The sequence below is a fragment of the Nycticebus coucang genome, chromosome 8 (genome assembly GCF_027406575.1).
Source record: "Nycticebus coucang isolate mNycCou1 chromosome 8, mNycCou1.pri, whole genome shotgun sequence".
Taxonomy (NCBI): domain Eukaryota; kingdom Metazoa; phylum Chordata; class Mammalia; order Primates; family Lorisidae; genus Nycticebus; species Nycticebus coucang.
This window is the reverse complement of record NC_069787.1, coordinates 26,129,510-26,156,099: the sequence shown is the minus strand read 5'-3', so window position 1 is coordinate 26,156,099 and position 26,590 is coordinate 26,129,510. Positions and strand designations below refer to the sequence as shown.

General features: G+C 44.1%; 1 protein-coding gene across 2 annotated transcripts in view; it reads right to left on the bottom strand.

Moving 5' to 3' along the window:
* EIF4E3 (eukaryotic translation initiation factor 4E family member 3) overlaps positions 1 to 26,590 on the bottom strand; it is a 100,941-nt gene that overhangs the window by 21,677 nt on the left and 52,674 nt on the right. Inside the window, exons 1-2 of one of the 2 annotated variants that reach the window (XM_053600073.1) lie at positions 22,679 to 22,892; positions 7,034 to 7,106 (exon numbers count right to left, since the gene is read on the bottom strand). In XM_053600073.1, the coding sequence (XP_053456048.1) occupies positions 7,034 to 7,106; positions 22,679 to 22,854 (249 nt within the window). In that variant the 5' untranslated portion in view covers positions 22,855 to 22,892. Of the gene's footprint in view, positions 1 to 7,033; positions 7,107 to 22,678; positions 22,893 to 26,590 lie in introns of those variants that run through there. The other variant, XM_053600074.1, reaches the window with a different exon arrangement.

Sequence of the window (26,590 nt, the reverse complement as noted above, 5' to 3'; positions counted from 1 at the left end):
TGTGAGGGCAATTTCCCATCACATAGGATGTTAATAAAATCCAAACTCTAAAGTTAAAATCCTTTTAACTCTAAGTTAAAAGGCTTGGAGAGGAAAGAGGAGTGGGGTCCAAACCTTGAGAGGATAAGAGAGAGCCCCACAAAAAGTCTGGGGACACCTAGTGCAGCACGTAGCCTGCTTCCTGGATAGAGCCCATGAGGCTGCAAGACTCCTACAGAAGGCTCTCATTCCCGCAGTGCTGAGCACACACAGCCTCATCTGAGAACAGCTAGAGAGATGGAAGAGTTATTCTTGCTGGACAGGCTTACCACAGCCTGACAAAGTTCCCCTTGTTCTGGTGGGGCACAGGGAAGCCGGCCAACATTTCTAAATCCACAATTTGGAGGATGAAATTGCCTGAAATCCTATGGACAGTAAAGCATGGGGAGTAGACGATGTGGGTATGCATTACAGGGGTCAGGGCCAAAGGCGCTGGGCACAGCCCAAAGATAAGATGGGATCAAGTGTATTTCTGCATATGCCAGTTCATGCAGAGAAGGGGAAGAGGGAATTTTCCCCAAGAGACACTTAAACTGGAAGAGACTAAGCTTTAATTGATAAGAATAAATCTCTCTTCCTCCCACCCCAACACACACACACACATACACAATGGCCTCCACTGCCGTGAGCAAACATGGAGACTCACAAGCAATTTGACTCCAGTTATGATTCTGCATAACTGTGTTGTGACTATAGATGCTGATCCTGATCCCATTATTCATATAAAAAATAAATCAAATGATGCTTAAAGAATCTTGTTATACTTGATATTGTCAGTGCTAGACAGAGCTAAGAAGCAGACCTGGCTTCAGCTGCTCTTCTGCCTTTGTTTTCAGTGTTCTCCCTCTCTTACCTCAGGCCACTCCCTTCACCTGAGTGGTTCCCTCCAGGTCATTCCATGGCAGGACACCACCCACCGTGGATCGCCCTGCTGGGCCCAGGGTGGTGAGTACTTTGGATTAATCTTTCCATCATCCTCCATCCAATAAACTTCTCCTATAAACTTCTCCTTCTGCAGAACAGCCCTCTTTTCCCAAAGGCTTGGAAAGCAATCTGTTGTCCTAAATTAATGACCTATAAGGGCCAACAACTCCATGGTCAGGTGGCTTGACCTGATAAGAGATAAAGTCTTGATATTAGTGACAGCTCATAAATGAGTTTGGCACACATCGGAGCAACACTCTCTTCACTATAACTGATCATATATTGTTTAAGAAGACCTTCTGTTTATGATAAATAATGCTGAATTTCCATTTACAGAAGAAATATGTTTCTGTTTTATGTAAATTTAAGCAAAAAGTCAAGTGATGGGAAATACCTGGTAGAACATATTTGGACCAGTGTGGCAAAATCTTGAAGGTGTTAAATCAAATTACTCAGGTTTGGGACAGAGTGCTGTACGGGAAAGAGTTTTTAGGGATGCAGTTTTTAGCCTTATAGTAGGTAAGGATAAAGGACACTGGGGAGCAGGCAGGCCTGCCTAGCAAACCACATCTGACAGGTAGTTCTTCACTCTCCAACAGGTAACATGGGCCTTGTTCAAAAGCCATGTTCTATTCTGTGCTGCAACCACAGAGGATGCAGAAACACAAGAGAAATGTGGAAAATTTGAGCATGTTCACAAAAGAGTAAAAGGAAACAATAAGCATCAGGAAAGCACACCTAGATGGAAAACAGAATTTTCCAATGAAGGCAGGAAGATAGGAAATAAATTCCAGGCAGAGAGAATTATTCTTGGCTGTGATGAAAGTGTCCTCAGCAGAGGTCACTAGGTATTTTGGAGGCTGTGTCTCCTCCGCTCCTCAGTCAGGGTTGCGGGGTATAAGAGAGAGGATTGAACTCCAAGGGAGGAAGTTCTATTCCCAGAGGCGCGATATGATTGGTACTTACCTCTCAGCTTCAGTCTCTGTACCTAAATAAATGGGAATGATGGTTCCTCCCCCATGTCCACCAACTTCAATTTGCTAAAGAGCCTCAAAGTATGAAAAGACACATTATATATATATATTTTTTTTTTTTGGAGGGGGGTACAGTCTCACTATGTCACCCTCAGTAGAGTACCGTGGTATCATAGCTCACAGCAACCTCCAACTCTTGGACTTAAGCGATTCTCTTGCCTCAGCCTCCCAAGTAGCTGGGACTACAGGCACTGGCCACAATGCCCGGCTATTTTTTTGTTACAGTTGTCATTGTTGTTTAGCAGGCCTGGGCTAGGTTCAAACCCACCAGCCTCAGTGTATGTGGCTAGTGCCCTAACCACTGAGCTCTGGGCCCTGAGCCCACATTATGTCTTTATATGAGGCAATCATTAATAACACACAATTCATACTTTCCATCCAAACATATATGAAAGAAAAACATAGATTAGCGAGGCAGTTTCAGTGCTAACAAAGTGAGAGTTAACTGATCAAAAAATCAGAATAAAAAGATAGTGGGACAAAAGCATGTCCTCAAATGACTTTAATGCCAGCACTGCAGCTAGTTCCTAAATGCTAAGGACTATCCAAGAGATGTTAAGGACACTCACAGGCTAACATTTCAAAAGTTATCAGTAGGTTGAATATGTTTTCATAAGCAGAGGTGTTAGCAATGGTGTAATTCAGGGTAAAAGTGCTTCAAATAAAGAATCTAGAAACACAGTCATACAGTTTTCTAATATAAAATATGACTGAGGGAATGGCAAGTGATGGAGGATGAGCTATGATTATTATTGGACACCTCCTGGGCACATTTTACTTGACTGTACTATTTCATTCTCACCACAGCATGAGAATATCACCATCACAATTATTCTCCTTCTATATAGGTAGATACACCAAGATCTAGAGGTTAAGTAATTTGAGCTAGTAAGTATCAGACATGGAATATAAACCCAGGCAATATGGCTCCCCTACACTCTCGCCAGTCAACTGATGGAGCTGAGGGGTAGAATCCAGCAATACTTTAGTCTAAGCTGGCAACATCTGAGAGCTTACTATCAGGCACTACTAAGAACTATGTATGTCAATCTTATTTAACCCTCACTCCACCTTAGGGAGCAGCGCTGTTGTAGCCTCAGTTTTAGAGATGAGGAAACTGAGGAGAACAGAGACAACAGAACAGGAAGGACCTTCCCGACCACTCAGAGCAGTGTTTCTCAAACTCATATTTGTTCTTCCCCCTCCCCCACCCTGAAGGAGCCCTTTTCCCGAATCACACCACAGTGATGCTTTAATACCACAGACAGACCGTGTGCCTGTTTATGGGCTGCATGGATATCTATCTATGCTTTGTACATAAAAAGAGCTCAAGAGTTGTTCATCAACCCCTTTGCAAGAATCAATTTTTGGCCTCATTGAGAATGTGGAGCCAATTAAGCCAATAGCTTAATGAATCCACAATGACCCAGGAAAGTGCTTCATTTGTTTGTTTATTTATTTGAGACAGAGTCTCACTATGTTGCCCTCGGTAGAGTACCCTGGCATAACAGCTCACAGCAACCTCAAACTCTTAGGCTTAAGTGATTCTCCTGCCTCAACCTCCCAAGTAGCTGGGATTACAGGCGCCTGCCACAATACCGAGCTATTTTTGTTGTTGTTGTTGCTGTTGTAATTGTCATTGTTTAGCAGGCCAGGGCCAGGCTGGAACCCGCCAGCCCTGGTCTATGTGGCTGGCACCCTAACCATGGAGCTACGGGCGCTGAGCCTCATTTCTCACTTATTCATTCAAACCTTCAAATGACTGAGTGAAAGAGACTCAACATAGCAGAGTACAGTCTTGTGTGATTCCATTAATATGAAGTTCAATAATAGAGAAAAATATCTATGGTGATAAAGCTAAGAGTAGTGGTTGCTCTGGGGGTAGGTGTGAGGTTGACTGGAAGGGGGCATGAAGAAACTTTCAGAGGCAGGGCGAGGTGGCTCACACCTGTGATCCTAGCACAGTGGGAGGTCAGGAGGTCCAGACCAGCCTGAGCTCAAGAGCAAGATGCCATCTCTACTAAAAATAGAAAAATTAGCCAAACATTGTGATGGGCGCCTGTAGTCCCAGGTACTCAGGAGGCTGAGGCAGGAGCATCCCGTGAACTCAGGAGTTTGAGGTTGCTGTGAACTGGGCTGACACATGGCACTCTAGTCTGGGCAATAGAGTAAGACGGTCTCAAAAAGAAAAAGAAGAAAGAAAATTTTCTTGTGTAAGGGGAAGTTTTTTGTTGTAATCTGGATGATGGTTACATGTGTCCATACCTTTGTCAAGGTTTACACTTAAGAAGTCCGCATTTAGTGTATATAAATTATATTCCAATAAAGCATAGTTTTGTTTTTTTTACGGTTAGAATTTTTTATTATATTCACTTTTTTCTATTATAAAAATTGTTTCTTTTTACTCATTGTATGTATTTGGACTCAATTCACAATGATGACAGTCTCAGGCAAATAGCATCCACCTAAGGCAATAAAATGTGGTTTTAAACAGAGTACACATATTTCCCAGTATGTGGCTGCCCCAGGGCTTTAAATTAGTTCCTGCCGCCCTAACATGCTGCTGGATCCAAAGCCTCAACCAAACGCTCAAAAGTTACCCTATTGGGTCAGGAAAACCAAGCCAATCCCTTCAATGTCTATCCTGGAATCCATGGGCAGTTCTGATGATCCAATGTCTTAACAGAGTGGAAAATGTTTATTGGGGATCTGAAAGCTTTCACATACAGACAGTCCTTAAAATCAAGTGCTCTGAGGATTATAAAATGGCTGCTGGGAAGAGGTAACAAAAGTCCACAAATTCACAATAGGGAAGAACGGAAGGGAAGCCTCTCAGACTCTGAGAGCATTTATTTCTCTGGACGGTGGCCCAGGTGCTGGCTTGTGACACTGCCCGTACTTGGCACCGAATGATTATTAACGGGGCACTGTTACTATGCTTCCCACATCAGAATGGACCATGGTTGGGGCTGTGTCTTTACATCAGTTACTACTCTCTGTGGCCATGATTCCCGGGACTAAGTATGAATGCCAAAATTTTTGAACCAGATGTTGGGAGCAGGGTTTGAAAACAGGGATCTTTGTGCTACTTCTTCAATGTGAGAGGCTGCCTAAGCAAAACACTATCTGGGTGCCAATCTATTGGAATTTCTAAGAAGTTAAAAGATTTAGGGGCACAACGGGAAAACTATTTAAAAACTGTCCCTTCTAAAAAATTCATGGACATATAGTCAATGCAACCCTAAGTAGCCATAAGTCTTATACTAACAGTGTATTATATTTGAAGAGGGGAGAGACTTGATAGATTTTGCTTTTGAAGAGAATAGAAAAGTGATCAACCAAAGCAATCAGTTTTTCTTTTTTCTTTTCTTTTGTTTTGTCCTCCCTCCCCTTCCTTCCTCTTTCTTTTTTTTTAGACAGAGTCTCACTTGGTCACCCTTGGTAGAATGCTACAATGACACAGCTCAAAGCAACCTCAAATTCCTGGGCTCTTAGCTATCCTCTTGCTTCAGCCTCCCGAGTAGCTAGGACTACAGGCACCTGCCACAATGCCTGGCTAATTTTTCTGTTTCTATTTTATTTTATTTACTTAATTATTTTTGAGTTATTTTGAGACCTCAAACTCCTGGGCTGAAGCAATCCTCTTGCCTCAATTTTTCTATTTCAGTAGAGACAGACTCTTGCTCTTGCTCAGGCTGGTCTTGAACTCCTGAGCTCTGGCATCCAACCCACCTGGGCCTCCCAGAGTGCTAGGATCACAGGCATGAGTGGCTGAACCCAACCTGGTTTTTCTGTTTTTAGTAGAGACAGGATCTCACTCTTGTTTGGGCTGGTCTTGAACCTTGAACCCTGGCCTCTCAGAGAGCTAGAATTATAGGCATGAGCCACCTCGCCCTGCCCTCAGTTTTTCTTTTGATTGTTCATCCTTAGAGCTGGACAGAGAAGGAACCAATGGAACTAACAGCTTTTGTTTGTTGAGAACCTGCTACTGTCTGTGTATCAGTTACTCTACTAAGCATGACATAAACATTATCTTATCCTCACAGTAACCTATGGAAGTAGGTGCTATCATACTATCAATTTTATGGAAATTAAAGAAGTTGATATGTGCCTAATTTAGGAGGAATTGGAAGGTAAGTTAGAAAAACAGGGTAAGACCGTCCATTTTAATTCTCAGTAGGACAGCTGACCTCTTAACCCTTAATAACTCTCAGAGATGGGAGTGCCGCTGCCTCTCATAGATGGGAACAGAACCACAGAGCGGGAGTAGCGGGCCTGGAGTTAGAACAGGAACCCAGATAGAATGTCTTAAAAACCTTCACTCTTAATGGTTTGTTCCTCATGTGGGTCTATGCAAGATTTCTTTTTTGTTTATTTACTTTTGAGACAGAGTCTCACTCTGTTGCCCTGGGTAGAGTGCCATGGCACCATAGCTCACAGCAACCTCAAACTCTTGGGCTCAAGAGATCCTCTTGCCTCAGCCTCCCAGGTAGCTGGGACTATAGGGGCTCGGCACAATGCCTGGCTATTTTTAGAGATGAGGTCTTGCTCTTGCTCAGGCTGGTCTCAAACTCCTGAGCTCAGACAATCTGTCTACCTCAGCCTCCCAGAGTGCTAGGATTACAGGTGTAAGCCATAGTGCCTGGCCCTGGTTTTTCTATTTTTAGTAGAGATGGGGTCTTGCTCTTGCTCAGGCTGGTCTCAAACACCTGAGCTCAAGCAATCCACCTGCTTTGGCCTTCCAGAGTGCTAAGATTACAGGCATGAGCCACTGTGCCTGGCTCCTACGGAAGGTTTAGGTAGTAAATAAAGTTTTAGCAGCTTGCCAAGATTAGAGCAAGCCAGTGGAGCATGTGCTCGGTCAGTCTTTGGGGTGGACTTGGTCAAAGGCAGCTGCATCAAAATGGACCTGGAGAGTTAACTCCAGAGCAGACCCTCTGGTCGGGGGTTACCAGCACAGCAGCTGTTTTTAAGATGGATGTTTAAATATTCGATGTGTACTATGCTAATCCAATTCATCCCTGACTTGAGCTTACCTGTACTGTCTGTACTGTGTAAATTTTCTTCAGATTTGATGCACACTCAGCAGCTGTGGCACCAGGGAGAGATCTGAATAAGCAGGAAAAAAAAGACAAACCAAACAAGCAGTCAGTGTTCATGAAATATTCTACAATATAATGCTACGAGTCTTAATAAAGATCAGGTCTCAAAACACAGAGTTAGACATTTCTGTGATGCTAGTTAGAATTTAAAATGTGAAATTCCTATTTTATGAAGTCATGTGTTTGCTTTCCCTAAAAATTAGCATACTCTTCTGTGAAAATTTAATAGAAAAAAAGTAAAGTATGTAAGAAAAGCATTTGAAATCTTACAATCACATTTAAAAAAAAATATTAAAATACCATAGTAATAGCCAAGCATTTTCTCTCAGACTTGAGGTAAGAAAGTGCCTATTGTACAGATGGCAGTTACTGGTGGTAGACATGCACTCTTAAACAAAGTGACCATTTGCCTAATTTAAGAAAACATTACTAAAAGTCAGTTCTGATTCTATATCAATTTGCATGAGCTTCCTAAACCCTTGCCTTTAGAAAATACTTTGTTATTTTCTAAGGCTCTGTTTAATTAGCTCTGTTAAACTTCATGGTCAGAATGCATTAATCTTTAGTTTGCTATATGTTCCACTAGATGGCAACATACTACAGGTTTATTCACCAGAAATCAATTTAACTGGCTTTACCAAGCACCATTTCCTATGGAGTAAAATGACAGGGTCTTATTAAACTTTAGGAATTAAGACTCTTTAATTCCTGCCACCTTTTCTATATATATAATGAATTAGCAGTTCACACTCAAGAGTGTTGAGGTCCAGTTACGCCAGGACTAAGATGATTATTTCAGCCCAGTTTTGTGGCGGCATACGCTTACTCCAGGTCCTAGGAGTCTGAGGCAGGAGGACTGCTTGAACCCCAGATTTGAGACCAGCCTAGGCAACATCGCAAGACTGTCTCAAAAGAGATTTCATCATACAAATAATGCTCAAAAGTCCCATGTTTGGTGACTAGGGAGAAATAAGAGGCTTGTTGAGAAGATAAAATACCCCAATCACAACTGACCCACTAGGATCTACAGCCTATCAAAGCTCTTTACCAGCTATATCCCCTAGGGACTCTCATCATGTTGTCTTTTCTGGACAGTTGCTGAACCATTGCACACTAGAGATGTGCACAAAATTCACACCAGCTCACAGGGAGAGGTGATGGCTGAGGTCCATGCTTGGGTAAGGGTAATAAGCACAGCAGGGCTCTCCGCCTGCAACTCCTCAGACTATGAAGCACTGAATGCTCGCTAAGTGTGGAACCTGATATCAAAGATGCATTTCTAGACAGAGTCCCCTCATCCCAAGGTCACTGAGGAAGCTCAGTTATGAACTAGTCTGAGAGCAAACAAAGGACTACCACTGGCAAGTCTGATAAAGAACTCTATACTAACACAAGTAGTTTGTCTACTTTGTCCAGCAAATAAATAAATTTGATGGGTACGGTTTTTTTAAAAAGCAAATACACGCTTAACCCCCGAGTTTGAGCTTGCACTGTGCAATGACGATGCCATCACACTCTAGCTAGGGCAAGAGAGGAGGGACTGTGTCTCAAAAAGTAAAATAAAATATAATAAATAAAATAAAAAGTCAAATCCACAATAACCACCATGATTGCATTTTGTTGCCAGCCCCGAAACCTAAAATAACTACATGGATGGTGTGGTGAGAGCCAGAGGGTTCAATCAACACGTCATCAATGACTTGGGGCCCTGATGAAATGCATCAGTTAGAATCAACTTAGATAAATATTAATTTGCTATTTAACACAGGTTCTTAGGCCTTTTTCAGCTTACTCATAAAAAAGCAGGGATAAAAACTTTTCAAACCTCAGCATTTTTCTGTACAAACATTAACATGGACAGATCTATTACTTTTATATTAAAATCTACTGGCATTTATTCCAGAACTGATTTTTCTTCCTAAAAAGTTTAGCTGACTGCTGCACCAGATACACCCAGCAAATACATTCCAGGATGCCCCAAAGCACAGCCGGCTCCTAAGTGTGTGTGTGCTGTGGGGGACGGGGTGGTAGAATCCAAAGGAAGAAAATGTACTTTGTATTTTTTCATTTTAAAAACTACATATTTCAATATATTTTTTGGCTACTTTTTAGAGTTACACTTCTAAATTTAGGATGGTTATAGAGGTGTCCAAACTGCGACCCATGGGCCTACATGCAGATTATTTGAGGCCTGTTTTGCTTATCTGTGGTGTTGGATATTGAAAAAATTATGCAGGACCTATATTTTGCTCATCGGCTTTTGTTAGTGTTTGTAGATTTAATGTGTGGCCCAAGACAACTCTTCTTCCAAAGTGCAGCAGGAAAAAAACAGGCTGGACATCCCTGGTAGAATGAGTGTAACTTGAATGTTCACCTCAGACAGTATTATATCTATTTAAGCAAAAACATAATGTAAGGATAACCTAGGGGGAGAAAAAACTACTGCTGAACATTTGCTTTATATGCCTTTTAAAATGCCTGCCTTCATAGTCTGATCTTGTGCAGGAGGTAACTATAGAAAGTCAGTTAGGTACTCTGTTTCACTATTCAGGTTTTTAATTTTTTAATTTTATTTATTTTTTAATTTTTTTTTAGAGAAATTGAGTTTCCAAAGCCCCCAAAAGGGCTCTAGAACAAAACAACTTGGTAGTGCTTATTAGTGTAAGACAGACAAACTTGTTAACAGTTAATGTGCAGGTGTTGAATTTTTGCTAACGTGCTGAGCATTTGACCTCCACCACTTGCAACTCCACTTACATAGCTGCCAATATTATTTATCACCATTCTGCAGGTGAGTAAGCTGGGGCTTATGGAGGTTTGGCAACTTACCCAGGCACAAAAATCTGATTTGAACATAGGTGACCTGTCTGCAATTTCCTGTTCTTCACTCCTCACTGCTGATTCTGCCTGATCAAGCTACATATTCACATACACACATATATATTTTGGAGACAGAGTCTCACTCTGTTGCCCAAGGCTAGAGTGCAGTTGGTATAATGGGATTTTGCAGCTGACTCTCGGTGTGTTCTCATTAAAGCCACTATTTTTGCTGAATTCCATCTTTTTCTTTTTTTTGAGGCAGAGTCTTACTATGTCGCCCTCGGTAGAGTGCCGTGGCATTACAGCTCGCAGCAACCTCAAACTCTTGGGCTTAAGCGATTCTCTTGACTTAGCCTCCCAAGTAGCTGGGACTGCAAGTGCCTACCACAACACCTGGCTATTTTTTTTCTTGTTGTTCTCATTGCAGTTGTCATTGTTGTTGAGCATGCCCTGGCCGGGTTCAAACCCGCCAGCCCCAGTGTATGTAACACCGAGCCACTGTAACCACTGTGCTATGGGCCTGAATTTCATCTTTAATACACGACTGTACCTATATAATATTCTTAGAGAAAACATTATTAAAATAGTCTTCACAATGGAGCAGGGCTAGGGAGTTTCTCACAAAACCCAAGAGGATCACAGTCTATTGATCCTAGTGACAGTTCTATTTTCACAGATTAACACTTGATGATACTGATGTGTTGGGATTTCAAAGGAAACACATAAGTTCCATGGACATTCGGTTTCCTAACTTCTTCATGTTTTATGAATTACCTAGGCTTCACAATGACAAAGTGATGATGTCAGAAGTATTAATGGTAGTAAATGGTTGGTGTGTCTGGGCCAGCAGAAGGCATGCATTCTTCTCTGTGCCACATCTGATTCTGACCATCACTGAAAAATACCAGTATGCCTAAATACCATGACTGAACCTCTGACTTCTTTAACAAGTAAAACTGGGCTATAGCCACAGAACCAATTTTAAAAGGGCAAACAAGCCAAGATTTGTCAATGATCTGCCCTGTGCACAGGTCAGTCTGTCCCACACTTGCTGATTCCAAGTTGAAGCAGAAGCTTCACCGTGCACTGTTACTATTTCTAAAGCAGCAGTACAGGCTGTTCAGTAAAGCTGTAGCCTTGGTAGCAGGCAGCACACCTCTCTTTCTGTCGCTCTGACACACACTGTAGCAACCGGAAGGTAAGTGTTTGTAAGTGATTTCAAAGAAAGAAACATTTTTTACTGGTATCACATATATAGCGTATTTGTTTATCCTTAAGAAATCTTTTTTATTTCTTTCATGTTATGAACCCTAACCTCCCAGCAGAACCCTAACCAAAACCGTCTTTCTGCAGACCGAGGATGCTCATCCGCAAGGGTGTTGCCCCCAGGGTACATATGGCAGCATCTGGAGACACTTTGGTTGTCACAGTGAGGGGATACCACTTGCATCTAAGGGGTAGAAGCCAAGGATGTGGCTGAACACTCTGCAATGCACAGGGCAGCAGAGACCTATGTAGCACCGAATGCCAATCTCTCTCCCAGAGCAGAGACCTATCTAGCCCCAGATGCCAATCATGCCAGGGCGAAGAAACCCTGTTGTAGATATGGACTAAACCATTGGTTCTCAACCTTCCTAATGCCACGGTCCTTTAATACAATTCCTATGGGTCGTCACCCACAGGTTGAGAACCGCTGGACTAAACAGTTTTAGATGATTTTAAATTTAATCAACAAGAATTTGTTGTGTATCACTTTTAGCTGCTAGAGGTACAGCAGTGATCATTCTAGACAAAACCCTGTCCCCTTGGAATCTATGAGTTATAGAACCAACACACCCCTGTCCCCTGAATTTCCCAGGCCTCTGAAGGCAAAGAAACAATGGTCAGACCCTTTTCTATTTGCCTGGAAGGGAGGAGGTAGGTAAAAAAGCTAAGAGAGGATTATGACCATTCTTAGAAGAAGGTAGAGCCAGAGCTGTGAAAATCACAGACCCTAAGAAACACGACCTATTTCCACATTCTCTGAATTCTATGCCACCCTCCCAGAGTATACGACTAGAGACAAGAATACAGCAATGGAACAATAAATGCTCTCTGGATGGATCGGGTTAAAGAATTTTAAATGCTCCACCAGAAGCTCCCCTTCTATTTAATAGATGAATTGATGTAATAAAGGTTTCCTTTTACTGAGTATTATATAAAAAGGTTTAGCATATATACGAGCATATTATGTCTAATCCTTACTGCATTTCTGCTGGGTTGGCATCCTTTACAGATTAGAAAACTGAGGCTTAACAAACGTTTTTAGGCAGCAGATCTGTGTTCTCCTTCTGGTCTGTCTGGCTCTGATGGCCAAGGTCTTCCCCCTTAAACTAGGTTGCCTCCCAGTAAACACTGAGCAGTCATTGTCAGCATGGCTGGTCCCATCATTTACTTACTTATTTATTTATTTATTTATTTATTTATTTGTAGAGACAGAGTCTCACCCTATGGCCCTCGGTAGAGTGCCGTGGCCTCACACAGCTCACAGCAACCTCCAACTCCTGGGCTTAGGCGATTCTCTTGCCTCAGCCTCCTGAGCAGCTGGGACCACAGGCACCCGCCACAATGCCCGGCTATTTTTTGGTTGCAGTTTGGCCGGGGCTGGGCTCGAACCCGCCACCCTCGGCATATGGGGCTGGCGCCCTACCGACTGAGCCACAGGCACCGCCCGGTCCCATCATTTGTTAAGTCCCTCTTCCACCTTCTCTCTCTTAGATCGTCCATGCTCTCCTTGGGCTCACCCCTGCTCCCACCTGTCATCCCTTCCTCCATCACAACGCACCTAGCCATGTTATTGGCAGACGCGGACATGCAGGAGATGGCAATTAAGACATCCCCAAATGTGATACAAATAACAAATTCAGGTATAGCACATCTATCTACAGGTCATCATCTGGGGGAGGGTTGGACATGGGGGTAAGATGATACACCAGACAGGATGCGGCAAAAGGCAGGAAAGCACAGGGGTTAGAAGGAAGGTCTTTGGAATGAGTGATCTCAGTTCAAGTCCCAGCTCTGCCATCTGGCAGCTGTGTGACAGGCCTGACCCTTTCGGACCCTCTGCTTCAACTCTCTGACCCTCACCTTTCTCTCTAGAAATGTGGTCTCTACTCCATGGCTTTGCTACTTAGACTACACGAGCTGATGTAGATAAAGCGTTTACATGGTACATATAATTGCATCAAATAAGCAATTGTTGCAACTTCGTCACCATCATTGAGAGGGACACAAGAACAGGATACAGACGAGAAAGTCATCAGAATTAAGAGACATCAAGTACATTTTCTAACCTGTGGATCTGAACGTAAGAGAGACACACATTATAGCTGAGAACCTCCTATGTTCACTTTCAGAAAAGAAAGCCCACTAGGTATCCAGCTCCCGGTGAGCTATGGTGAAGGCTGTTTCCACCTAGATATGGCTAATTGAGAAAGTGTGATGGTTAAGACAGAAGTGAAAAGGGACTCTTTTTTTTTATAGAGTCTCACTATGTCACCCTTGGTAGAGTGCCATAGTGTCACAGCTCACAGCAACCTCAAACTCCTGGGCTTAAGGGATTCTCCTGCCTCAGCCTCCCAAGTAGCTGGGACTACAGGTGCCCGCCACAATGCACAGCTATTTTTTGTTGGAGTTGTCGTTGTTGTTTAGCTGGGCAGGGTTGGAACACGCCAGCCTCGGTGTATGTGGCTGGCGCCGTCCCACTGTGCTATGGGCGCCAAGCCTGAAAAGGGACTCTTCAGAAGTCTGCCAAGTAGACAATGAATGCAAAGAAGGGTGGGGGCTGTTTACTTCGGACTAAAACTCCCAACTCCAGTCTTACATTACTCCTGTGTGTCTCCAATTTAATAATGGAGTAACAAGAAATCAATCTCAAGATTGTCTACATGAAACTGGTGAGAATTCCTTTCCATTTGGAGAGTTAGGAGAAAGCATGAAGTCCAATGAGGCTGGACCAGACATTCTACTTAACTGGTTTCCAGGCACCTATGCACTATTTACATGCAAAAATTTAATATCTTATTTGCAAATCATGCTTATCTACTCTTTAAAGCAGGTCACTAAGAATTCACAAAACACTTTTAGCTTAATTAAGACCAAAATGCTTGGAAGCATTTTATCCTCTCTTTTATTCAAGAAGCACTGAGCCCCAATAATCGAAAAGATAGCATATTATGTTCTGGGTGCATGCATGATCCTGTTTCATTCTCATAAAAACATTCTGTGGTAAACAAAAGCCCACCAAAATAGGCCAACTAAGTCTGAATGTGTGGTAACCTGCCCAAGTACACAGTTGGTGAGCAGCAGCGCTGGCACTTGAACCAAGGGTTGCCTGACACCTAGTGCCGAGTCACTAGCCTACGCTGGACAGTCCCTGGGGGACTGACACTTTGCTTGGCACCATGAACGCACTCTCCACTAAACATCGTCCCAACTGTCCTGCAGCTTATATTTCTCAATTCAAGACTTTCCAAATGTGCCTTCCCAGTAAAACCCACTTTTAAACATTAGAATTGCTAAGGTCTGAGCTCATTGAGAAAGTTTATGGAGACAGAGACCTTTGTAAACAGCTAAGGAAATGATCTTAAGCATTAGGTGGGTGTCCCCTATCAGGCCATAGTGCCACTTACCAGCCTCCTGCATACTGGCCATGCTTCTTACAAAGCAAAGGCACCAAAATGGAAAGTTTCCTCCAACCTTGCTTGTATCTTTGCCACTCAAAGTGCCACTAGTTGATGGGCAGCAGCACCTGGGAGCTTGTTAGAGATGCAGTCTCCAGGCCCCGCTTGAGACCTGCTAAATCCCAGGTGATTTGTACATACATTAAAGTTGGAGGTATGCTGACTTGTGTCATCAAGTTACCACAAGAAATGCTAACAATTTGAAAAGTAAAATCTAATGACCTGCAGCATCACAAGAAAAATGTAAAAAATCATTATTCTCACAGACGGATTTGTCATCACCCAAGGACGTTATCAAGACAGGGTCATCATTAAATGTGAAGGATAATTCTGTAAAGGTGCTTAAATATGGGTTTTCAGGTAGGGCTTCTTCCTTTCTCTGGAAATTTTGAACCCAGGGGTTCTTGGCTTAATTATTTCCTACGAGCAGGGCTCAGTTTCCTTATTTGTGAAGGTAAGTGGTAGGCCCAGAGCACTTCTTACATCCTGTCCAGCTCCTACATTTGGGAATATGAGATTTGAGAGAAGTATGTCCCATCCATTGTTCATATTCATAGGAAAGCAGCGAGGTTAGGGACAACAGTGCTGGGAGTCGTACTGTCCCAATTCAATTCCAGCTTCTGTTCTATATTGCTGTATGCCCTCAAGCAAGTTACTCTGTAAAATGTTGCTGATTTATCCCGCTTCAATATTTTGAGAACTTTGTGGACAATTATGTGAAGCATGTGGTGAAGTGTTTAATACAAAGGAGTAAAACATAGTTCATATCAACAGGTTAAAAAATGGAAAAAGACTCTTAAAACTTTACATGGTACATAGTACAGCAGATCCAATTACCTGATATTCATGCCCAATACAAATGCACACAATAAAGGCTTGGCAAAAAAATAAATGGCGACGATAGCCCACCTTATGTGAGAGAACTTCATTTCACCAGAGAAGTGCCAACCTTAAGGAAGAAGACTTTATAAAGGTAGAGACGTGTCTCCTAAAAGCCAGTCCTCCTATTGAATTTACATCAACATGAGGCTTGGCTGTCAGAGGGAAAATCTGCACAGAGCCAGTTACATGATTAAGTATGCCCCTTGCCTGTCTTTCACTCCACTAAAGATGATTTCATTTTAATTACCTTTTAGATAGATCTGTGGCCTGCGGCTACCCCTGCTTCCTGTTTGAGAGTCACAGACAAAAATGGCCCAAGCTCTATTATTTACATTTAATAATGCATCTATTGAAAATATCTGGGCTGGGGCTGGCGCAGTGGGTAGGGCACCGGCCCCATATACCAAGGGTGGTGGGTTCAAACCTGACCCCAGCCAAACTGCAACAAAAAAATAGCTGGGTGTTGAGGCAGGTGCCTGTAGTCCCAGCTACTAGGGAGGCTGAGATAAGAGAATCGCCTAAGCCCAGGAGCTGGAGGTTGCTGTGAGCTGTGTGATGCCACGGCACTCTACCAAGGGGAATAAAGTGATACTCTGTCTCTAAAAAAAAAAAAAAAAAAGAAAGAAACTATCTGGGCTGGGTGTGGTGGCTCACGCCTGTAATCCTAGCACTCTGGAAACTGAAGTGGGTAGATTGCCTGAGCTCACGGACGGACGCGAGACCAGCCTGAACAAAAGCAAGACCCTGTCTCTAAAAATAGCCAGGCATTGTGGCGGGCACCTGTAGTCCCAGCTACTCAGGAGGCTGAGGCAAGAGAATCGCTTGAGCCCAAGAGTTTGAGGTTGCTGTGAACTGTGATGCCAGGGAACTTTACTGACAAACAAGACTGCCAAAAAAAAAAAAAAAAAAAAAAAAGAAAGAAAGAAAGACAGTATTTACATAATCTAAATGTTTTATTTCTGCATGTTCATTTGATATTTATTTCTCTCTGCTTCTCTCTGAGCCCTCCTAGTTCATTACACAACTCCTTGACAGTAGCAACTGAGGCTCCATCCTGATACTTAACCCATACTGATACTTAACACCTTGGAAAAACTGCTGAATTCTAAGCCATTCCCTCATCTCATCCTCTCCGTCTCTGCTGGCCTGGGTCACCTTGAGTCCTAGTTACACACCAGCCTGCTTAGCTACCTGCCTGCTCCCAAGCTCTTCCCTTCCTCAGGCGTCCCCACTGGGCTGGCATGGGGTACTTAGCAACTGAGGCTCCATCCTGATACTTAAGTATGTACTTAACCCTTTAGTACTTGAAGGATGGAAGGACCAGAAGTGTTAAGAGTTTACGACAGAACGAAGCAAGGCCAAGTTCTGAATTGTCCCCATGACAGATCACTAAAATCTTGCCAGTTGTCTTAGCTTTAGAAGTAAATAAACAACATCTGTAATATTAAAAGCAGGAAAAATATTTTTTGAGCAGCTAGTCCCAGGTAAGGACTAGTAACTTTTCTGAATGAGGATGTTCAGGGCCCTCAGACCTTTCTGTGAGAAGTAACCACTAACCCATAGGTGGAAAGGCTGAGTTTTGTAGGTGAGGGCCTTGCCCTGCCAGATCTACCCAGAAGACCTTCACCCCTTACAAAAAATAAAATCGTGGGTCATTCAGAATCTGTAGGGTCAGAAGGGTGGGACTTGGGGGGAAAATAGGAAAAATTGAGATGTCAGCCACCTCTCCCTTCCACACAGTCTGCTCCCCTAGGATGTCCCTGGTCAATCTCACCCCACCTCCCCATATCAGATTTGTTATTATGGACTATGCTATGGGAATGTCTTTGGAGACATCACACCCTGTAAGGTGAGTGAGACTATATGGAACACAACACCTCTGAAGTCTTCACTGACACTATTGAAGCATATGGCATGTGAGACATCCCTCCTCTGAGGACGTCTTTGCTATCTTATTATAACCTACCACAGTGACTAGTAACTAATATGCTCAACTAATATGATTAATTCTCAAGTTTGGATACCTAAGGCATTTGTTATTAATACAAATCCACCTTCCACACCCAGAGGTCAGCTTGAGCAGTTCTGGGGCAAGGTGGGGAGCTTGTACTTTTACAAACACCGCCAGGTGATTCTGATGAGTGCATGGGGAACTACACTTTGAGAAACACAGAAACACTTTGGTGGAGATAAACCCTGCTGGTGGGACTGCTGACAGATGCATGTGATGGCTCACCTTTGTGATCATGAACAAAAGTGTGCAAATATTTACTAAGCACCTACTATGTGTCAGACCCTATAATAGCACTCCCTGGAGTTACAGACATGAGGCAGTTAGGGGCTCACAGGCAAGAGGGAGGGACAGAGGACAAAGCAATTACCCTTAATACCAATGCTGGCCTGTAGAAAATGCTGTGGGAACACAAGGGGGGGGTGGGCTTAATCCTGCCTGGACCACAGGCTGTTTAAGGACATTACACAGAACTGGCACTCCACTAGGACCATGAAGCATGCAAGACTATTTTCCAGGTAGACAAAGGGAACGAAGGCATCCCAAACAGAAGTGAACAAATTTAGACGAGGAAACAAATTTCACAAGCTGGCAAGTCCCGTCTTATCCGAGAAAAGAAAGGGATAGTGCTCTGATGTTACTGGGAAGAATGGACAGGTGGAGTTGTATTTTGGATCTGAGGAGTGGTAGGTAATAAGGCTAAAAAGGAGGTGGGCTTCATTTTAAAAAATGGTAATATGTAAATTTGTACCATAATCTGTAAATCCAGGGCTTTCCTTCTAAAAAGAAGGGAGAGGGGGAAGCACTAGAAAATCCTTTCTTCAAATTAAAGAGGCTCATTTCTAAAAACAAACCACCACTCAGAGATGCTCTGGTAGAGGCAGAGGTGGAGATCCAGAATGCCCTCTTGTGGATCACACAACCCCATGACAGAGGGAGCCTTAGGTGGTGAGAGACACAAAGTAAAAATGTGCTGCTGTGGCAGAGGAGAGTGCTGAGGGAGTTTTGGAATGACAAGTTCAGGTGTGTGTTTAGAGGGCTAACCATGCCAGCCCAGTGGGGACGCCTGGGGAAGGGAAGAGCTTGGGAGCAGGCAGGTAGCTAAGCAGGCTGGTGTGTAACTAGGACTCAAGGTGACCCAGGCCAGCAGAGACAGAGAGGATGAGATGAGGGAATGGCTTAGAATTCAGCAGTTTTTCCAAGGTGTTAAATGGGGTGAAGTACAGCATTGGATGGAGTAGGGTACTTGGGGTAGAAGAAGATTCAAGGACCACATGGCAATTCCAACTTTAAAAAACTGGTAATATGGTGGGATGGTTGACCAATACATGATAGGCAGAAAAGGAAGAGAGTGGCGAGAAATCAACTCTGTTACTGAATGATAAGTAAGGATGCAGGTAAGGCGCTCAGAAGTATTTGTCCTGAACTCAGAAAAGAGCTGAGGGCTAGAGATGGAGATTTGCAAATGATAATCTGAGTAATGGGAGCCAGCACAGGAGAAGGTAGTGTGTGCTGGGTAGAAAACCCCACTTCAAATATTTAGTGCAGACTGACTTATGGTAACCTCTGATCTAGAAGCTGAGGACAGTGCAATGGTGAAAAGAACCCTGTCCCCAAGAAGGGACATTCTAGTGACAGAAGGCAAGAAAATGGTGGGAATGCTATGGAGAAGATAAAACAGGGCCTAGGGCCTGCAGTGTGTGTCACAATGTTTGTGCCATTTTATGTTAGTGGTCAGGGAAGGTCACTGCTAAGGTGACCTGTGAGACCTGGAAGGACAGGACAGAGCAGGCTAAGCAACTCCTGGAAAGAGGGGTACTCTAGGCTGTAGGGATTTCAGTGGCAAAGGCCCATGCTTGGGTTCATGGAGAAAGAGCAAGGGGACTGATGAACTGAAGGGTGTGGTGAGAGGAAGAGTGACAGGGAAGGAGGGGTCTGAGGCAGGGCAGGAAGAGCGGCAGAGTCCCCTGGGTTACCGAAAGCACTTTGGTTTTTACTGGGGCAGATCCTGGGAGGGGGAGGTTACTGATGATCGCAAGATTTGGGGTCTGGCAACAAGTAGGGTGGAGGTGCTGTTAACTGCTCTTATCTTAGACAGATGAAGGAGGCAAGTCTAGGAGGACAGTGGGGGAGGTGTTTCAGAACAAGCTGGGTTTGTATGTTCTATCACACATCTATGTGGAGATAGAGAGGAGGGGCTGGACGCACAAGGGTAAAGTTCTGGGAATACCAGTTTCAGACAGAACTGAAAGCCCTGTGACTGGATGACACCCCTGGTATATAGGAAGAACAGAGACGAGGCCTGAGGACTCAAAACTGTGGGAAGACGTAGAGGGACAGAGGTTACTATGAGATGAAAATGAAGTAATCAGAGACGTAACCAACAGGGGCCTCCCACACCCCAACAGGACAGGGTTTTAAATATCCAGAAAAGGGAAGGAAAAATTTTCATTCTATACCCTTCAATCTAAAATTACCCCCTCTAATACTTAATTTATTATTATTATTTTTTTTTTTTGCAGTTTTTGGCTAGGGTCAGGTTTGTACCCGCCACCTCCAGTATGTGGGGCCAGCGCCCTACTCCTTTGAGCCATGGGTGCTGCCCATGCTTAATTTTTTTTTCACCAAATAGAGATTTATTGGTGTTGATTAATAAAAATGAAAACAACTCTACTACAGTAAATAGTAGACAATTCTCAAGAGTAAACAATTCTCCAATTCACCCGGTGAAGGAAAGAATTTAAGTTGCTGGCTTCGTAATACTGAATCTAGACAAATTGCTCCAGAGATGGGAAGTGTGAGTGTGGGGAGGGGCTGGTAATTTGGGGACATGGTAATAACAAAGTTAACCATTAACATTTATTAAGCACTTGATACCAAGCACCTGTTAGGTGTTACACATCTATGACTCTCAGTTAATCTTCAAAACAGCCCTAAAAGCTTTACCCTATCATTATACCCGTTTTATAAACAATGAAAGTGAGACTTGGGGAAGCTATGTTGCTTGCTCATTACCACACAGTAGGCTGGAAAAAAGGACAGGCCAAGACATAGGTGTCAAAGGGACGTGTAAGTTTCAGGAGGCCTTTTGATGCTGTGAACTGAAAACGAATGTCATTAGTATCAAACCCTGGTTCTGCTGCAGGGAAGGTTGCCTTGGAGGGCTCTCCTGAGAGCCTTAGTCTCTAGTCTAGGATGTTGTGTCTCTGGGGAAAAAAGTTAACAAATGAACTTCTAGAACACAATGTGTTCATAACCTCAAGGGTGGGGAGAGCCTATATATAAAGTAATGGATTCCCAGGAAAGTAGCAAAAGTTCAATACAAATTATGAGATGACTGATCAGGAGAAATGAATTCGTACATACAATATTAGAACAAATTATAATTTTTAAATTAATATGGCCATATCTATTAAAGATTGGGACACTGTGGCAATGATGTATTTCAGGTGATTATTGACTTTCAGAGAACAAAATCATGCAGATCAATAGGAAGATATGGTTTGTGTCTTCACTGAAGTTACTATGTTCTTATCTTAAAAGGTTTTCCTAAAAGGTTGAGTTGTTTGTAGTATTGACATGTTAGGTCATTACTAAAAAGTATTTTTTCTGTGGGTAGACTAATTTTTGACCTTTCTAAAAAGAAGCTCTCTTGATAATGTTTCCACCAGATAAGCAGTACCCACAATTTAGACAACTGGCCCAGGTCCAGGTTTAACAGCACATACCAGGTAACAACGGTGTAGTTATAGCACACCTTTGACAACAAAGACATGTGATTTCATTCCGTTTGCCAAAACCACTCATGTTATGACAATAAAACGCTCTCTTAACATCCCATAACGAAAGTGAAAATGTTTTGAAAAAACGACTCACTCCATTTCCCCCACCCCGAACTTCTTTGGTTCCCCAGAACAGAAAACGGGTCCAAGTGAAAATTCTCATAGATCGGTGCTAATTCCAACAGGAGAAAAATAAACCAGTTTATCTTCACTGAAAAAGATGAATATCACTTTTGAAAAATCTTGCAGACATTTTGTGCAAGGCACTTTAAAACCAGATTTGTGAATTTCTACTAAGTAAATTTCTACCAAGTGAAATTCTCGCACACATTTCCTCCTAACAATAACCATGGTAGGCACTGGTTTCATCAAAATTTGCAAAAGGTCTGGGAACAACGTTGGGCGTCATCAGTGGGCACCCAGTGCAGGACAGATCCTAAGACCCGCCTGTGCTTTCTTCCACCCACTCATTTCTCAAACACTTTTGTGTTCCTTCTATGCACCAGGCACACTTCTAAGTAACGGGATTTAGCAAGTGTCAACAACAACAACAACAAAAAGTCTCTGCTCTTTGATTCCTCAACAGAGGCTTGAAAATACGCAAGGATTGAAAATAAACAAATTCATAGATAACAGAATGTGACAGTATTTAGACTTTATAAAGAGAAAGAAAGCGGGTAGGAGAATGAAAAATGATGGAGGAGGGTTCCTACTTGAGATTCAGTAGTCAGAGAGGCCTTTCTCAGGAGGTGACACCTGAGAACGCTGTAATTGTCCCCCTTTACTGCTGAGGTGATCAAACGCTCACACCGAATCCCCAGAGCACAGCAGGTGTGTGGCTCCACCGCAGGTGCCCAAAAAATGCCTGCCCAGTTGTCCAGAAAGAATTTGAAGAGGCGCCCACGGCGCCTGGGCCAGGCACCGGGTGGAGGCGCGCGCGGTGCACCGCACAGCTCCCAAGGGCTCGTCAACTTTCGCGAGGGCTGTCTCCGCTCAGGTCGCGCCCCGAGCTCCCCGAGAGCCCTGTGGGGTGGCCCGGACAGCCATCGCTGTCCTCGACTCGCCCACCATCTCCCCCGTCCCGGCATTCGCTTCTGAAGGAAATAAAAGAGGAAAGTGTTGCCGAAACTTTTGGGGCTGCGCTCTCCTCTCCCGGCCCGGGCGGAGAGGCCTCCCGCAGCCACCCCGCGCGGCCCAAACCTGGGCTTCCGACCTGGCTCCGCGCGGGTCCCGGAGCGCGCGCCACGGCTGAGCCGGCCCGGGGTCTGCGGCGCAGGACGCGGGGCCGGGCGGGGACAAAGCGGTGGCGCCCGGGCCGGGGCCGGGGCCGGGGCCGGACGCGGCGGGCCCCGCGCTCCCTCACCTGTCGAGCCAGAAGGTCCAGGGCGAGTGCAGCGGGACCCCGCCCGGCTCCGGCTGCAGCGACGACAGCTGCTGCAGGGCGAGCGGCGGCTCCGCGGCGGCGGCGGCGGCGGCGGCGCGGGGTCCCGGCGGCTCCCGGGCCCCGGCGGGGGGCGCGGCGGCCGGGGGCAGCGCCATTTTCTCCGCCCCGCCTGCCAGGCCGGCGGACGCGCGGACCGCGGGGCGAGCCGGGCTGAGTCACCCTGGGCCCCCGCCCCGCCCCGCCCCGCCCCGCCCCGCGCGCCCCGCCCCGGGCCGCCGGCCGCCCGCCGGGCCTGCGATCCGCGCCGCGAAGCCGCCCGGGGCACGGCCGGGCCACAGCCACGAACAAAGACAGGCGGCGCACAGCCGGGTCAGGGGCCGATTAGGCGCAGATACGGCCCCCGCGTACGGAGGACCGACGGACAGACTGGGAGTGGCGGTCGGGGACAGACTAGCGGGCCATGGGGATGAGAGGCACAGGGGAAGGGTCTGGGGGCTAGCTCTGCAGCCAGGCAAGAAGTCGGCGGAGAATGGACAGGCATGCGGGGACAGAGGCAGGGATGGCTGGACCAGCGGGTGGAGTCTCAGACTCACGGTACGAAGGATGGAGGGGTGCACAGCCAGACCAGCAAGCTGAAGGATGGCCGGGAAAGCTGGCAGATGGTCGGAGGAGGGAGGAGATGGACGGATGGAGGGCAGATGGAAGCACAGCTGGACGTGACAGAGAGATGCTGAGGGGAACCAGTGCCCAAATGGGTAAGGAGACTCCAATGCCTAAGAGTGCAAAAGCAAAGGGCCGGACAAAAAGAAGGAAGAACAGGGAACCACGGACTTGGGGCATGAGGTTGTAGTAACTCAGCTTTGCATTCCCCTTGGTAAGACCATGCTTCCTAACTCAGCTGATTCCAAAGGCCCATAGTCCATTTCACCCTCTTGGGAGCCACATGTACCCAGAGCGAGGGGCTGAAGCCTGGCCCAAAGTGTAGCCAACTTCAAAGAGGTTTCCTAAAGCGAGCCTAAGTTCTCCATGCCTACCCCAGAGCACAGATAAGGAAGGCAAAGGAAAGAGGGCACTTTTGAACACAGAGCCCTCTGCTTCCTGCATTTTTAAACACCAAGCAAGTCCCTACCACCATGAGATTCCTGAGCTTAAAGTAAGAGGGACCTCCCTAGCAGAGGTCCTCCCCAGGTCTCTCCTGCAATGTTTTGTTTTGTTTTGTTTTGTTTTTCAAAAGGAAAGCAAAGTTATGAGGCATGTGGACACCACATGTCACAACCAGCATGGGCATGGACGCCTCTGTAAAACAATTTCTGTATAGTTCCTCTCTGGCCTTTTATAACTAAGGATGAGCAGAGTTCCATCTCTCCATAAATTTCCTCCCTGGCTTAGCTCATATTCTGCTCTTGACTTGAGCAGTCACTGGGACTGACTAGAAGAGGAGCTATGAACAGGACGGGGCTTCACAGCATCACAAAAGGCTATCATGAAACCCAGGCCATATGCTCTCCTGAAAAGGTAACCCAGGTCAGGTCCGATAAAATGGCAACAAAGAAAACAACCACTGCTTTGTGATACCTGCTTCAAACATAACTTCTACACAACGTATGTTTCTGGAAGCAATGACATATTTTATGAAGTACATCCAGCATTAAGATGCTGGGGGTGGGAAGGGTCCTGTGGTTAGATGCATTTGTTAGGTTGCTTAATTTCTCCTTTTATGTTTTCACTTAAGCATCAGCTTGAGTTTAGAGAAGAAGAATTGTTGGTTGCATTTAAAAATATTCATATGTGGTAGCAATGTGGTAGCATAACTTTATATGTAACATGACTTTATATGTAACTGAGACAAATAATGGTTGATTCTGAACATTTAGGCATTATTTAGGCTGTCGTGGGTACTTTACTCTTATTAACTCATTTAACCTTTACAACAAGCCAACAAGGAAGGTACTACTAACCCATTTCACAGATGAGGAACAAAGAAAGTAAGTCAACTCCAAAGTCCCACAGCTAGTAAATGGTAAAGCTGGGATTTGAACACAGATATTCAGAGCAGAGGCTTTCAACTGCCACATTCTACTGCCTTTCTAAATGTAAAATTAACTGGTCCACATAATAAAGATAAACCATAAACAGTAGATCTCTCTCTCTCCCAATACTGTTCATATTCCTGCCAAAAGGAAGCCATCAGTAAGAGTTGCCTTCCAGAAAACTGCAAGTATGCATATACAGGCATACATCTAGACTTATAAACTGTGTGTGTCTGTGTATCTTTTAACAGAAATAGAAACAGATGCAATAATGCACCTTCTTATTTCACTTAACATATCTTTGAAGATTTTTCTACATCAAAACATATAAATCTACTTCATCTGGTGGACTGCAAAGTAATTCATTGTAAAGTAGTAGTACAATTTAATTCACTAGCCCTCAACATTTATGTGATTTCTGGACATTTTCTTACATAAATAATGCTATCATAAGCATTTTTATATTTGTCTTTCCTCATCTACACAAGCCTAAGTCTGGAAAAGAAGAACTATTGGCTGCATTTAACATCTGATATATATTGCAAAGTTGCTGTGCAAAGCAGTTACATGAATTCATATATAACTTATTTATAAATAATGGTTGATTTTATGTAAATTTATATTTACTAAGTGACATTTATCTGTATAAAATTCTAAAATATTGGTAGAGAGGAAGTTTTGCTTTCTAATGCTTAGAACAAGTCAAACTATCACATTTACCTCCTTCTTACGTCCTTTAACAATATCCTTAGCAAGAAAAGGCTATTTTAAAATTTTTCTCTAAAGTTTCTGTAAAAGAGAATATGTATTATGTAAAAAATTCCTTTCTTAAGTTAGAACTAGGAATAGTCTGGTGGTTTTTCTTTACTGAATAGCAATTATAATCCTCTCTTTCTTTTTGCTTTGGCTTCCAGGATGCTCGATATTACATTTGGTGCTAAATCACAACATTGATACTAACCAATACAGAAGCATCATTATAATCCATATTTATATGCATATATAGTATACGTACTATATATACCATATACATGTATATTCCTGTTTCTACTTTAATGACCTAATAGTATACATATTGTGAACACCTCAAATCTACTTTGGAAATAGGTGGTATATGAATAAATCAAATTTAAATGACCTTAGAATTAATAAAAGAGGTTAGGCAAAATGGCTAAGCTGAGAGGCAAGGAGGGAATATTCCCTTCCTTTTTGAAATGAGTAGGAGACAATTATTCTTACTGCTCTTCACAATCATTCTTAGAAGACAACCAATTAGGAAAATTTCCTCTCTTCTGGAAACTGGATGGCAGGAATTGGAATTTCAAGGTAGAAAGAGAACTTGAGAGTTCATCTAAGCAAACCCATCACTTTACAAATGAGGAAACTGAGGCCCAGAGAGGTGAGGTGACTTACCCGAGGCCACAGCTCTAGGAAATGACAGAGGCAGGACTAGAACGTGGGTAGCTTGAGGTCCAGGCCAACGTGCTCTCCCACTGTGTCACACCCAATGCAGAAGATTTGGGGTGGAAGGAGAGAGGAAGAGAAGGTGACCCCACAGCCCCTAGCAATGAAAACAGCAAAAAAGACTTTGAAGCACTCATAAATAATTAAGCAATTAGCTGCAGCAGCTTCTCCCCTCCCCTCCAGCATCCAGTCACCAAGGCAACTTGGGCAGGGTGCCTGATGGTTGCCTAGTAACAGTATGGTCTGTTCCCCTGACATGCTCCCTAGGCATCAAAGGATTTGAGAGCTGGAAAGAACCTTAGACAGGGATCAGTATCCCAACACCTTCATTTTCCAACTGAGAAAATTGAGGCCCAGAGAATCTGGGTAATCTGCCCAAGGTCACACAGCTACTCAG